General features: G+C 37.9%; 1 protein-coding gene across 2 annotated transcripts; it reads left to right on the top strand.

Moving 5' to 3' along the window:
• The first annotated feature begins 2,920 nt into the window (after window positions 1-2,920).
• Window positions 2,921-13,345, top strand: LOC122064746 (pentatricopeptide repeat-containing protein At5g14820, mitochondrial-like). 2 transcript variants are annotated; one of them, XM_042628503.1, is made up of 3 exons: window positions 2,921-3,391; window positions 11,142-11,486; window positions 11,610-13,345. In XM_042628503.1, exons 2-3 carry the CDS (start codon window positions 11,207-11,209, stop codon window positions 13,109-13,111), a joined length of 1,782 nt encoding a protein of 593 aa, XP_042484437.1. In that variant the 5' UTR covers window positions 2,921-3,391; window positions 11,142-11,206; the 3' UTR covers window positions 13,112-13,345. The 2 variants fall into 2 exon arrangements, with proteins under 2 accessions (XP_042484437.1, XP_042484436.1); XM_042628502.1 differs by having other exon boundaries at window positions 2,922-3,391; window positions 11,142-13,345.
• Window positions 13,346-14,223: the final 878 nt, after the last annotated feature.

Below are 14,223 nucleotides of genomic sequence, written 5' to 3'. Positions count from 1 at the left end.
CAAGTACTTTCCCAATAGGTCAGTTTTTGATTCTATGACGCTGAGGAAAAATGATCTATTACCTTTGAACAGTATTGTAAGTATATTCCCAACCTTAAATAAACTTGTTATGGTAAAAATTTGTAAGTAATACAAAATTCTGGACCCACCCATGGATTCCGACTGTTTCCAATTTACCTTGACAAACCCCAATTCTCCCACCCCTCTTTCTTTAACTTGGGTTAGTGATTTTATTATGGGAAATGTGTGGAATACAAGTTTTTAATTTTTATGCTTACCCTAATAAATGATATTTTACAAATCTTAATTTCATTAGATAAGGATAGATGGTGGTGTCACCTCTCCAAAGAAGCATTTTAAAACTAATTCTACAAACCTAATTGGATGCTCAAACAAATGTACTTGCTCTTATCTATGTTCCTATTGGTGGTGATTCTTTTGGAAACTCGAAATACACCCAAAATTTAATATCTTTTTCTAGAGAGTAGCTCATGGCCGAATCCCCACCGAAGAAATATTGAGAAATGATGGATGTAGATTTAACCTGTGGGTTTTGTCTTAAGCAACAGGAATCCATTTGACACTTCTTTCTCGCTTGCGAAATCACAAAAGGAATATGGGCAGCTGGGCCTTGAGCCTCTGAACAACAGCTTTCTCTACTAACTTTTCAATGATTCGATTATGTATGTATCTTTTTAATTCTGGAACAATTCCTGGATATGACTTAAATTATTTCTTTACTATTTTTATTACAACATGTTACTTTATTTAGTCACATCGTAATAAGGTTATTTATAACTGTATTAAGCCTAATCTTTTCTCTATCTTACAACTTGTGAAACAAGGGATTGCTCAATCTTGTCACTCCTACATTCAATAGGTGACTCCAACCCGATCTACCTTAATTAATGCACCTGAATTTCCTGTCCTCACCTCACCAATTCTTATTTATGTGGGTATGACTGATGCTAAGAACAATATTTTTGGCTGGGTTACTTGTATCATTAATTCAGGAAAATGTATCTCATTATGTGTTGATTATCTAATGATAGGAAAAACCATTGATGTCAACTGCAAAAGCCTTTTTTATGGAGTCAAGCGAGCAAAGGAGGAAGGATGGTGCTTAAAGGAGATTTGGAGTAACTCAACAGAATTAGACATGCTACTTTTTAATAGCAATACCACATCATGGCCTTGGAACGCAATCCCCCAATTTTTTTTATGTCTATACTATTTTGTTTATGCCCTAATTTTTTGTCAAGCCCAACAACGGAGTGGTACTTCTATTGCATATGATAGCACATATGACTATGAAAAACAAACACAAATACTGAGCATTAGCTCAAACATTGATGTTTTAAGCTTCATTTCTAGTTAATGGATATTTCTTTTTTCTTTTTTCAATAAAAAATAAACATGTCGTCTACATGTTTGTAGGTGAGCGTGTGATCTTTAGTTCTTTGAAGATACCTCATCACGTTCTTTGCCGTTGACAAGTGTGGCATAGCATTTATTTTTTTTTTTTTGAATTCTTTCTAATATTTCCACTACAAAGACAATATCTAGTCTTGTGTAGACCTGAGCATACATTAACATAGCTACTATACAAATATGGGATATTTTGCTTTTCCTACTTTTCTAGGTCAGTCATCGAGCATTGTTCCCAATTAAAAGTTTGCACTTTTAGCCATTGTGTAACACTTGATGAATGAGGCTCCATCGTAAGGTGGTTGGCAAACATTAGGAGATACTCAAATCTCCTAGGGAGAGTTAGGTTGTGGGAGATTAGGGCTGCAACAAGGTCGGGTGGGATTGGGCTTTTGAAAAACCCCAGTCCAACCCTGAGTCCCTTAGCTAGACCCAGGTCCAGTCTAACCCTAACTCAGGGCCAAACCCCTGATTGAACCTACAATATCTATCGAAATTTCATTAACTAAGCTGAAATGGAGTGGGAGTGATAAGAAATCTAATATGTGATTAATCATTGAAGTATGTAACTATTGAATAATAAAGGAGTTAAGAGTGAAGATTGGGAGACAACAAAGGAGAGCTAGAGTACCTTTGTTGCAAGGAAACGCCCAACTGAGTATAGAAAGTCGTATGGTTTGAGGGGAGGCAAAGTACCTTTGTTGCTAGAAGAAACGCCCAATTGAGTATAGAAGGGAGAAAGAATGGGCGGGCACGAGCAATCTGGTGTTTGAGCTGATTGGCCATACGACGACTACTTCACTTATTAGATTAGTATTGGCCACATTCCACGGAATGGAATGGAATAGGATGGAATAGAAAGAACGCTAGCGCTAGCACTATAAGGTCGGTTTTCTTTTTCTTTCTTTCTTTTTTTTTTGGGGGGGGGGGGATAAGAAGGTGAAGAACCAACCTTATCCCCCACCCCAACTGGTAGTTGCTGGGTCTCCCCATCTCTCCTAAACTTCCCCTGGTCTTTGTCCCGAGCTATATGAGGCAGAAACTCATCCCATGCACGGTGCGAAGGAGGCAAAGTACCTTTGTTGCAAGAGGAAGCGCTCAATTGAGTATAGAGGTTTCTATTGGTCATTATATAAAATCAAATCAGGGTCGCACGCTTAGTCTGAGGCCTCAACCCTAACCTAGTCTAACCTTGACTCGAAGTTAAAGAATTCCAACCTTGACCTGCCCTTAGGGCCATAAATCTTAGCCTAGACCCAGTTCGGGCTTAGGGTGGATTTGAGCCAAACTTGCACCCTTATGGGAGATGGAGATCTCCACAATGTGAGAGGTGTAATTGCCACCTAGAAGGGAAGTTGTATAATAGTTTGATTATAACTTGGGAAGACAATCTTGAGTAGAAGCCTCTACATCAGGCTCAGGCTACTAAGTTAGAACTCATCCTGAAAAGTCATTCTCAAAAACTGACTTTTACCCCAAAAAATTCCTTAAAAAACTAGCGGGTACCTGTGAGAATGCCCAAATAAGTCTTCACATCCAACCATTTATTTTAGATGTGGGATTATTCATTTTGCCTTCTACGTGGAACCCCTGCAGACAAGGGTCGGAAGCGCCTAAAAATTGTCTTGCCTCTTTTTCTCTCCCTTGCCCGTTACCTCTTAGCTCTTCACCCATCATCTTTGTGCAATTCGATTTTAGAAAAGGATTTTAGAAAGGAGTTCGGCTGCATTTGATCCCTGCTCGACAAAGGATTTCGGCTGCGTTTGATACCTGCTCTCTTTCAACTCTAATCTACACTACCTTCGTTTGACATCGGTAGTGCGAACTGGGCTGGAAGAGTGAGGAAACCCCTGGAACCGACGATTTTGGTTAAACCCCTCTCAACATCGGTAGTGCGAACTCGGCTGGAACCCCTTTGGTGAAATCCCTGCTCTCCATCTCTCTCGTCTCTCAGATCTTCAAGGTACTGAAATCGTCTCCGTTCTTTTGGTGAAACGCTTCTCAACAATCAAATGTTTCAGAATATTTCTACCCTTTCTCAACCTTAGAACGTCTGAAATTTCAAATTTTTTTTTCAACACCACTACTGTAGGGACACTAGAAACATATTATCAAAACTGAAGTTGTTTTTTGTTTGATTGATTATGCTTTTTCAATTATGTTTGAATGCCATGTGTTGATGCTCTGTGTTCTACCCCCAACTGGTTTTGGTGATATGTTTGTTTGATTATTGCTTTTTGAATGCTCTGTGTTGATGCTCTGTTCCTGCTGAGTTCATAGAAATTTCAGTTGATAGATAACTGTTAGCGGATGCACAAACCCAGGATGACAGAAGTGATGTGGTCGTAGCCGCAAGCACAACCAACCAATTATGAAAACAGGAAAAAGATACATTGATAGGGAAGGTGGGAACTAAAGACATAGGTCATAAGTATGATGTAGCTTACTGGAATTTGAACATTTTTCTGCCCTTTGATAGGGCATGAGCAAACAAAAAGATTATGAAACTTCTCAAAAGTTGATCAGTCATTGCTTTTTTTCTTTTGTTAGTCACATATGTTTTGGGGGTATAAAACAAGAACTCTAGATAGGTTTTAATGATTGTAACAAGTAGGCACTACTATTTACTGATAGTAGTGAAGTTTGAGGACAAACAGAGAAGAACAAGAGTTTCTAGATGTTCTAACTTCTAATTTTGGTTGGTCTATAAGAAGTACAGGGTAACCAAGATTGGAGTTAGAGATGCCAGATCTCATGGTTGGTTTACTCCAGCATCTGAATCATCTATTAGATTTAAGAGACCAGAGGCCCCCACTTAACAGCTGGTTATGATATCTAAAACTCTGTTACTGCCACAGATTAAGTTTCTGTAATTATTGATTATCTACAAAAACATTGTTTTCCTATTCTGAAGCCGTTTTTGAAATAAGTTCACCAAACATCATTTTTCTGTTTAGAATGGAATTTTAACACAGAAACTAAAAATTCTGTTTTTGACACGAAACGTCATTTCTGGAACAGAATGACTACCAAACGCAGCCTATATTCTCTATTCCTGCATATATTTTCATCACTCCGCTGTGAGTAATTTTAGGAAAATAAATGTTAAAAAAAATGATAACCCATAGAAAGAAAATACAAAAGCACCACTCCCTAGGGAGAATATCACTTGCACCAAAGGAAAAAAAAAAGAAGAAGAAGGGAGAATATCTCGATTTCTAGCTATACCAATCTATAAACAGGATGGAAAAGGTGAGTACAAACAAGAAAAGTAAAAGAAAGGTCCTGCTACTGCTGTTACGCTGAATGGCTTGGGACAGCTCCTTGTTGCCCATGTCCACATTCTTTGTAGCTTCAACAGCCTAAAAGTAAGAATATAAAAACAGGGTTGCATCAAATACAAGAATGTGAAGAACCTGAACAAAACTGATAAGATAAAACAAATTCTGATATAAGTTTAATGCTGCTATCTAGGAATCCGCAAAGAATGATGCCAATGGCTTGGCATTCAAATTATTGAAGATACAACCACAAAAGTCAGCTTTTCTTTCTCATAAGAAGCCTTTTGGTTCATCTGTAGAACCCCAAAAAGAACGATTTGGACTGCCCAAAGTCACTCAATGTTGGATTATTAGTAATATAGCCAATACACTAAACATGAATTCAGAACATGATAAATGGGAACAATCCTTGTAGGGATCTATAAGGAGCAGGTTCCCTTCTACACACACATGAAAGAAGAAGAAGAAGAAGGTTCACAATCATTCAATCTATAGAATTCTTTTTCCTCAAGGTTTAGAAAGCTTTAAAAATTAGATGTTCACACTCATTAAATTAGTTTGAATTCAATTTAATGTTAGGTCTCAACCCCACCTGTTCTAACCAATATCAAACTCAAAATTACCCTATATGATTTAGCAATGTCAGAAGCGACAAATGATTGGAAAAAGATCAAGCAGAATAGATTCTTACCTTCTCATGCAAATACTCTATCTGCTTAGACTGTTGAAGAACATGTGTCGCCATAAGGTTATTCAGTGCAGATAGTTCTACCATCTTTGTCTCAGTTTCTTGAACAGCATCTAGAAGACTGGCCAACTCTACTTGTTTAAATACAGTGACAAGCAATTTCAATCTTACCCAGCAGAGAAACTCCATAATCAAAAGCATAAAGGGGAACTTGTACAAGAGAACCTTCAGCCATAAACCAACTTAATGATTACCTGAAGAGCTCGTGTTTCATCATCCAATAGTTGCTGCTGAACTCTATGGGGTTCAGATGGAAATTCATTCCTTGATTCCTCCCTGAGCTCTGAATGATCAGATTCGGATACAACCGGTGTATTTGGGTCAGCGGCATGGTGTAGCTTTCGTCTTGGTATTACACTATTAATGGCATACTGGAAGTGAATGGCTCTAAGCAGGTCAAACTTAGCTGTCACGGAGTTTAGCCTCTCACTTAAAATCAAAACCAGACATCCATAGTAGCAGATAAGTGACAAAGAAACTAATAGACTATAGAAATCCCCCACTAAACTGAGTTTAGTAGTTTTCACCCAAAGAGCATGACTTAAATACATGTGGTTCCTGAAAAAAACTGAACATCATTGTTTTGTTTGAAAAGTGCCCCCCCCAAAAAAAAGGTAAATGGAGTCCTAGTGGGGTTCTCTGGAAGCGTAAGATACTAGTTTCAGATATCCAGTGAAACCAGAATTGCAGTGACAGATTTAGAAAACAGATGTAAGAGATGAATTGTCTGATCTGGACTTGGTAGTGGGGTTTTCTGGAAGCCTAAGATTATTAGTTTCAGATAACCAGTGAAACCAGAATCGCAGTGACAGTTTTAGAAAACAGTTGTAAGAGATGGATGGTCTGATCTGGACAGAAATCTGGTTGAATGTTTATTATGGACTGAGAAACAAAAACTTAAATTTCAAATTAATTTAATGGTCATATTTGAAGTTATGGCTCAAGTTTACTCGAAGTAGGATTCTATAAATCATGGTCCAGAACAACAAATCGATAATCAGATTAAAAGGAACCAGAGTAGAAGTATTTCAGAAGATTTAACATACTGGAATATTAGTAACAGATGAATAAGCAATTAACTGAAATCAAGTTTCAGAAAGGTAACTCAGAATTCCAAAAAATTGAAGAAACATACTAGAACTAGGACTCTTCTAGTTCGATGGAAAGATGAAATTTTAAACCAGAAAACAAACCAGCAGGATAGTGATTAACTAAACTGACAGAGAAACCTGAAACTAAGATGCATAGGAACTAGAAAGTTCAGAACTGACCTGATTCTGCAAGAAAACAAAAATGGCATAATAAGAAAGAGAATGAGAAGAAGAGATAGTGGGCGAGCCTGTGGCACAATGAATAAGTTGCACTATTGCAACATGTTTGGTCACAGGTTCAAAACTTGGAAACAACCTCTCCTGCAAAGCAAAGCAAAGCAAAGCAGGGGGTAAGTTTGCATACATTTGCCTCTCCCAGACCCTGCAGTAGCGAGAGCCTCGTGCACTGGGTTGCTCTTTTTTTTTTAAATGAGAAGAAGAGATATGAAACAAAAGCTTCCCACCTGGAACTTGACTGGAATCCCACCAGCCTACATGAGCATCCAGCAAGGGTCTCATTGCATCTCATAACAAGTTACTCTGATTCCCATAGAGCAACGGAGCAAAAGCCAATCTTCCATTACTCAGATTCGCATGCCTTAATGGCTGGTTACATAAAACATGTAGACTCTCAAAATATGACTCCCAACATGACTAGAAATAGCCTAAACCACTAATCAAATTGGCTACTTAAATTACCAATAAACAGCTAAAGACAACTCCAAAACTCAACTCACTCAAAAACCTCCATCTGTGTTTGGGTTCCCAAACCAACAACTTGACATATTAAAAAAAATCAATTCATAGCTGGAGTGGACTTAATATAGATTCCTAAACCAGCCTGAACTAGGACACATAATGAAAGTATTCCTAGAGAAACTAAGAATTATGAAATTCCTGAAACCGCAAGCTATTCTTCTTCTCCTAGCATTTCTAATGGTGCCTAGATACTGCATCAATTCTCCACGTCTTGAAAAAACTTGGCCACAAGTTTTGTAGTGGCTTAGAATGAGCACTACAGGATTAGCATGCATCTTCAACCTAAATAAAATTCTGGTAGCACATTGGAAAATACGAAAAAAAAAATAAAATAAAAAATGTGCAGCCTAGGGAACCTTCTTAAAAATAGTGAGGTGAAATCACGTATCTCTATGAAATCCGCGACAATAACAATAGCATCTTGAATATTCACGGCTTCGCGTGAAGTATTCTCGAAGTCTTCCTTAACCAGGACCTCGTCTAGTATCGCTGCTGCAACCTTTGCTATCTTCTTTGAGTTTTGCAATGTTATCTTGCATGGCAGAATTTTCTACACATTGAATCTCTTCATTAAAATCTTCAATCATTGTCTCATCTTTGTCGTCGCAGGCTGCTTTGTTTCTCCTTCTTTATCTTCAACAGTAGGCTCTAACTCTTGAACTGAAGGAATATCTTTTGCCTAGCAAAGAACCTGATTTTCAGCTTGAATCATTGATTCTTCTACAATTGTTTTCTCCTCTTCGCTTTTACAATCGCAATGAAACTCGTGTAGGAAAACTGGATTCTCCTTTACCGGGTCATTCAAAGTGATACACTCCTCCTCTTTAACTATTTCCTTTGTTTCTTCCTTTGACGGTGCAAAGTTGAGCTCAGCCTGTGCTTTAACGTTATACATGTTAGACATCCAACACTTTATAACTTACGAACTGAATTTTAGAGATAGTTGCTTCGAGCTTTCTTCAGCTTTGAAGGCCTTTTGGCAGTAATCTTGTCGAAGGGAGAGCTTCCTTTGGATATTTTCTGGTAGATACCTGTTCTTCAACTCGTGCTTCATTTCTTCCCAAGTCCTAGGCTCATCCCTTCTAACTCTAAACCTCACTTAATGGATTCCCCACCATTTTTTAGCACAACCAATCAATTGCAAATGAAAAAATCTAAACTTCATCTCCTCTTCCAAGTCTTACTAGTCAAAATATTCCTCTAAAGAAGCTAACCAATTAAGGAATAGCCATGGGTCCATCCGTCCAGCAAAGTATGAAACTGCTGGCTTCACCTTTCTGTAGTATTATTAGAGTCCTTCCATGATAACTGTTCTTTACCAAGGTATGCAAGTTGTCCTCAAAAGATGGCTAATTTGTAGGAACTTTCTATGGTCCTCTCTCAACTCTCATGGTATTATTTGCAGTAAATTGAGTTGGTAATACCTTGTCAGGTCTAGGATTTTCAAAATTTCCCGGCATAGAAGAAGGATTATAATCAGCATGGTGCTGTTCTATGGCAGTCATCCTATCATATCATTGCCTGATCATATCAATGTCTAATTGAGTGTATCTTGAACAATAACTGGGTAAGAAGTCCTTGTCTCGATGCTGTCCATAGCTCTGACACCAAATAATGGGGTTTTCTGGAAGCCTTAGGATACTAGGTATAGAAATCAATAAAACCAGAATTGCAGTGATAGGTTTAGAAACCAGATTTAAGAGATCTCAGAAAACAAACTAAATTGATGCTTGGAAGACACACCTCTTGGGAAGACTCCAACCTGTAAGATTAAAATCTCCTTTAGTTTTTATTGTTAATCAATTTCATTTCCTCATGGCTTGCCACATTCATTCCTACACATACATGGTTCCAATTAGGCATCTCTCGTTGTCCTTTTCAAATCAACCAATGGGTACATATCAGGGTATCATCTTCAACCCTCAAACTACTGTGTTACACTATAAATCATAGTTTTTAAGGCGCTGGTAAGGCGATGCCTTAGTAGCGCTTAGGTGCTGATGCGGTCTAAAGATGGTAAGGCAGTACTCCGCCTTATGTAAAGTGGCGCTTTATGAGTTTTTTTTTTTTTTAACACATTTTTAAATTACTTGATGAAGATTTCAAATATAGATTTTTTGTTGGTAGGTGTATGGTTTTGTTAACACTTGAGATGTATGGGATTAGCTTTACTCCACCAAAAATAACCAAAACAAACAAAACAAAAACCAGATTCACAAATAGGGTTTGGATTTTGTCAAGGGTTTTAAGAAAGGGCTTTGAGAAGGAATCAAGAAACAAGGAAGAACCACTGATCCAGGAACCATTTTGCTCTGATAGCGGTGAGCTTCATTCTTCTTTGACAGGAATAGAAATATAGTGGATGACCTTAGGGCTTAGGCACTTATTTTGGCATCATAGAGGTAAGCATAATAAATAATTGTATTTTTTATGTCTTCTTTTCTTTATATTTATAATTTGGTTTCATAATTACGTATTTATATTATATGTTAATATGTTATGATGATTGATGATTAATGATTAATGATTGATGATTGATGATTGATTATTGATGATTGATGATTGAATATTGATGATTGATGATTGATGAAGATGAACTTAGTTTATTCACTTTATTGATTTGTTTTCTTGATGAATATCTTACATTAGTATAAATATGAACCTTTAATATTTATTTAACATATGAGTATTCAACTAGGATTTGAGCCAAATAGATTGGTTTTATAAAAAAATTACACAGGAACGCTTTAGTCGATAAGGCGACGCTTTATGCCCGCCTTATCGCTAAGGCGCTCCGAAAGACCCTCAAACGCCTCCGTCGCCTTACCGCCTTAAAAACTATGCTATAAATCTTGTAAAACCTACTTCCAACAGAGAGATTTGCAGAGGTGGGAGTTTGATCGACTAACATTGAAGAGGAGAGGAGCAGGTTGCAGAGAAGTTCCCACTGCAGAGAAGTTTGTGGGAACTTCAAAAGCAATTTTTTTCCCAAATGGGACTATCGGAGGAGCATTCAGATTTTTTATTTCACAGGGGTGGAGCGGTAATTTCATTCTGCCAAATGGAAATTAAAATCCAAGGCCGAAAACCCTTTTGCCCTTTTCGCATTACGCTGAAACCCTTGACCCTTTACTCTTCCCTGGTTCGCCTCGCCATCAATATCCCTGGCTGCCGTCAGATTAGTCTCTCTTTCTCCATTGGTCAATTGAAAATTCCTAATATTCTCTTTGTTTCTAAAGATTTAATGGTATAATTTCTAAATCATTGTTTTTAATTGATAGCTTATGTGTTGGATTTTCTGATCTCAAAACTTCTAAATGGATACTCCATCTTTTACCAAACCTCTAGGAGTTGTTGGATTTTGTTTTTTTCTCCTCATGGCCCTCTTTTTGTGTTTGCTGGAGACACACCCACATTGATTCCTTTGTCTAGAAAGTAACAAGTGTTTGAGGGAATACCCCTGTACTGTGCAAAACAACATATCCCCTTGAACAAGATGTTAGTGCTCCTGAAGAATTTCATCTAGTGTTAATGTTAGTTTGGGAAGGCTGCAACGTTTGATTCATTTTCTGGGTGCTATACTGTTAGACATGTAAAGGGCAAGGCTGAATTTTGATATCTTTTGGTCTGAGATCAGGAAATATGTGCCTTTATTTTTGCTCCCGATTTTTATAGGGGAACCGTATTATGTATGTATCGTATTATTGTTGTATGTTTTTTTTCTTTTTTTTAGCTGGATTTGTAATAGTATTATTGCCTCTAGGTCTGTTTAATTCCCATTTTTTGCCATGCCCGAACTTACTGACTATGGATTATACATCACCTCGTCAACAGGTTTGAGTCGGCTCATAAGCAAACTAAATTGGGATTTCCTACTGTAGCTTGCATTGGGTAGTGTTATGGTTCTATCACTCAGAAGAATTGCAAGATATTCGATTTCTGTTCGTCATTTTAACTGCTTAGAAACTCAAATTTCTGATCTCTATGGCCACCGATGCAACACCTATTCCGACCTATGTTCTGGAGATCAGAGACGTTTCTCAAATAGTTCAAATAGAGATGCAAAAACAAAGGAAGATGTCAACGTAATTGCTTCTGGTAATGGTGAGAATGATAGATTCATGGCCTTCCCCTGTGATTTGCAGTGTTATCCCAGATACTATTTTGATTGTTCTCGAGGTGAAGTTCCATTTCATCGTTTACATTTCTCTCAATTCTCTCTCCAGCATGGTTTGCAATGGAAAATGTCAGCTTTGAATGTTAGAGCTTTTTCTTGGTTTTCAAATGGAGATGGAGAAACAGGTGAAGTGAAAAAAGAAGCCAGGGATGATGATGACAGTGAAAGTGAGAATGGTGAAAGCCAGGCTGAGTGTAGTAAGTCTGTAGCAGATCCGAAAGAAGTGGAAAGGGTCTGCAAGGTGATTCAAGAATTGTTTACATCTGATCGGAACATGGAAGCAGTTCTTGATCAGTGTGGAGTTTCTCTCTCTCATGATCTTGTTCTTGAGGTGTTAGCTCGGTTCCGCCTTGCTTGGAGGCCAGCATTTCGGTTCTTCCACTGGGCTGGGCAAAGACCAGGATTTTTACATGATTCTAGGACATATAATTCCATGATGGGGATACTTGGGAAGACAAGGCAATTTGAGAGCATGGTGGTGATGCTTGAAGAAATGGGGAATAAAGGGCTTCTGACAATTGAGACTTTCTCTATTGCTATTAGGGCTTTTGCTGCAGCAAAGGAGATGAAGAAAGCAGTTGGCATTTTTGAGTTGATGAAAAGGCATAACTTCAAAGTGGGGGTTGATACCTATAACTGTTTGCTTGATGCCCTTGGAAGGGCAAAACTTGGGAAAGAAGCTCAAGCTCTCTTTGAGAAGTTGAGGGATCGATTTACCCCCGACTTACAAACCTATACGGCTCTCCTTGCTGGATGGTGCAAGTTGAAGAAGTTAGTAGAGGCAGGGAAGGCTTGGAATGAGATGATTGACAAGGGTTTCAAGCCTGACATTGTTGCCCATAATATAATGCTTGAAGGATTGTTAAGTGGTAGAAAAAGTTCTGAAGCTATCAAACTGTTTGAGATCATGAAGGCTAAGGGCCCTTCTCCAAGTGTCCGAAGCTATACTATATTGATACGGGATTTGTGCAAGGGAAATAGAATGCAACAAGCTGTTGATTACTTTGATGAGATGCTTGATTCTGGTTGTCAGCCAGATCCTGCTGTTTACACATGTTTAATTGTGGGTTTTGGGAACCAAAAGAAGATGGATAAGGTCCATGGCTTACTTAAGGAGATGAAAGAGAAGGGCTGCAACCCTGATGGTCGCACCTACAATGCCCTTATTAAATTAATGACCAACCGGGAAATGCCAGATGACGCTGTTAGGATTTACAAAAAGATGATTCAAAATGGGTTCCAACCTACAATGCACACATATAATATGATGATGAAGTCCTACTTTCAGATGATGAATTATGAGATGGGATGTGCTGTGTGGGATGAGATGAATCGGAAGGGTTGTTGTCCCGATGACAATTCTTATACTGTTTTCATTTCGGGTCTTATAAGACAGGGAAGATCAGAAGAGGCTTGTAAATATATAGAAGAGATGATGGAGAAAGGAATGAAAGCTCCACAGCTCGATTACAATAAGTTTGTGGCTGACTTCGCTAGAGCTGGGAAGCCTGACATACTAGAGGATTTAGCTCAAAAAATGAAGTTCTCTGGAAAATTTGAGGCTTCCAATGTGTTCGCTAGGTGGGCTGAGATGATGAAGAAAAGGGTTAAGAGAACAGAGTTTTGAAGTTCTTTGGCACAGTCAGCATATTTGACCTGCAGTCCAATAATATAACAAGCCATTTGGTTAGGAAATTCTCACTCAGAATTGCTGCTAGGACATGATGTTGGCTGTGTTTCCAACAGTATTGTTTTCATCAGGTGTTTCATTTTTGTTACTTCAAGTGATCTCTTGTGGCATGGGTAATTCTAGACGGGAAATATCAATGAAATTCCCCACGTAATTGTGTGATGTTGGTGATATATTCTCTCTAGTTTTCCTTTTAACCAGCTGTTTCTTTTTCTGTAGGTCAATTCACATTTGTAAGTAGAAAGTATCAGCAAATACCATGAAATTTTTACTTGCAGTCTCTGGTTAGCTCTTTCTTTCTGATTGGTGGTATCTACTTATTTGAATAGCAACCATTTATACCAGTAGTGTTTAAATGGAATTGTAATTCAAGCCCAACTCAATCATAATTGGGTTTATTTGCCAATACCGAGACCTGAAAAAGAAGTGGTGAGTGGTACACTGGGTGAAGAATTGCCATTTGTATCTCTGTAATTGCAGTCAAATCCATGTTAAATTAGTTTGGAGCTTGATTAATTGGAGACCAGCTTCCTTATGTAATTATTATAACAATAACAAACCCATATCCCAACTTAATAGGGTTGGCAACATGGATCCAAACAAAGACACGGAAAAGTAAAGGTGAAAGGAAACAAATCAGAAAATAGTAGAAAATAGAACACAGTTGGATGGGGTTTGCTATGCGGATCCTAGCCCCTCCAATTAGTTCTATTCAATGTCATACTTGGAGCAAGGTCTAATTTGTACATGTTTTTCCTCACCAATTCTCCTATGGTCATTTTTTGTTTGACTCTTTTACATCTTTCTATTTGGATCAGAAAACTATAAACATCAAAACAAAGGTAGAGAGCTCCACGACTAGGAATGACCCTAGTTATCAATTCGGCCGAATAATTCGTGGCAGAACCGAATTTTTCCGAATTAAATAAAAAATTCGGATCGAATCCGAATTAAAAATAAAATTCAGTAAAAAATGTGCTTTTTACTAATTTGAATTTAAAACGTGAATAATTTGGGCCGAACCGAATTAAACCGAGTTATTTAAAAAA

The sequence above is a fragment of the Macadamia integrifolia genome, unplaced genomic scaffold (genome assembly GCF_013358625.1).
Source record: "Macadamia integrifolia cultivar HAES 741 unplaced genomic scaffold, SCU_Mint_v3 scaffold1745, whole genome shotgun sequence".
Lineage (NCBI taxonomy): Eukaryota > Viridiplantae > Streptophyta > Magnoliopsida > Proteales > Proteaceae > Macadamia > Macadamia integrifolia.
The sequence above is the reverse complement of the archived record's forward strand: the minus strand, read 5'-3'. Positions and strand labels throughout refer to the sequence as shown.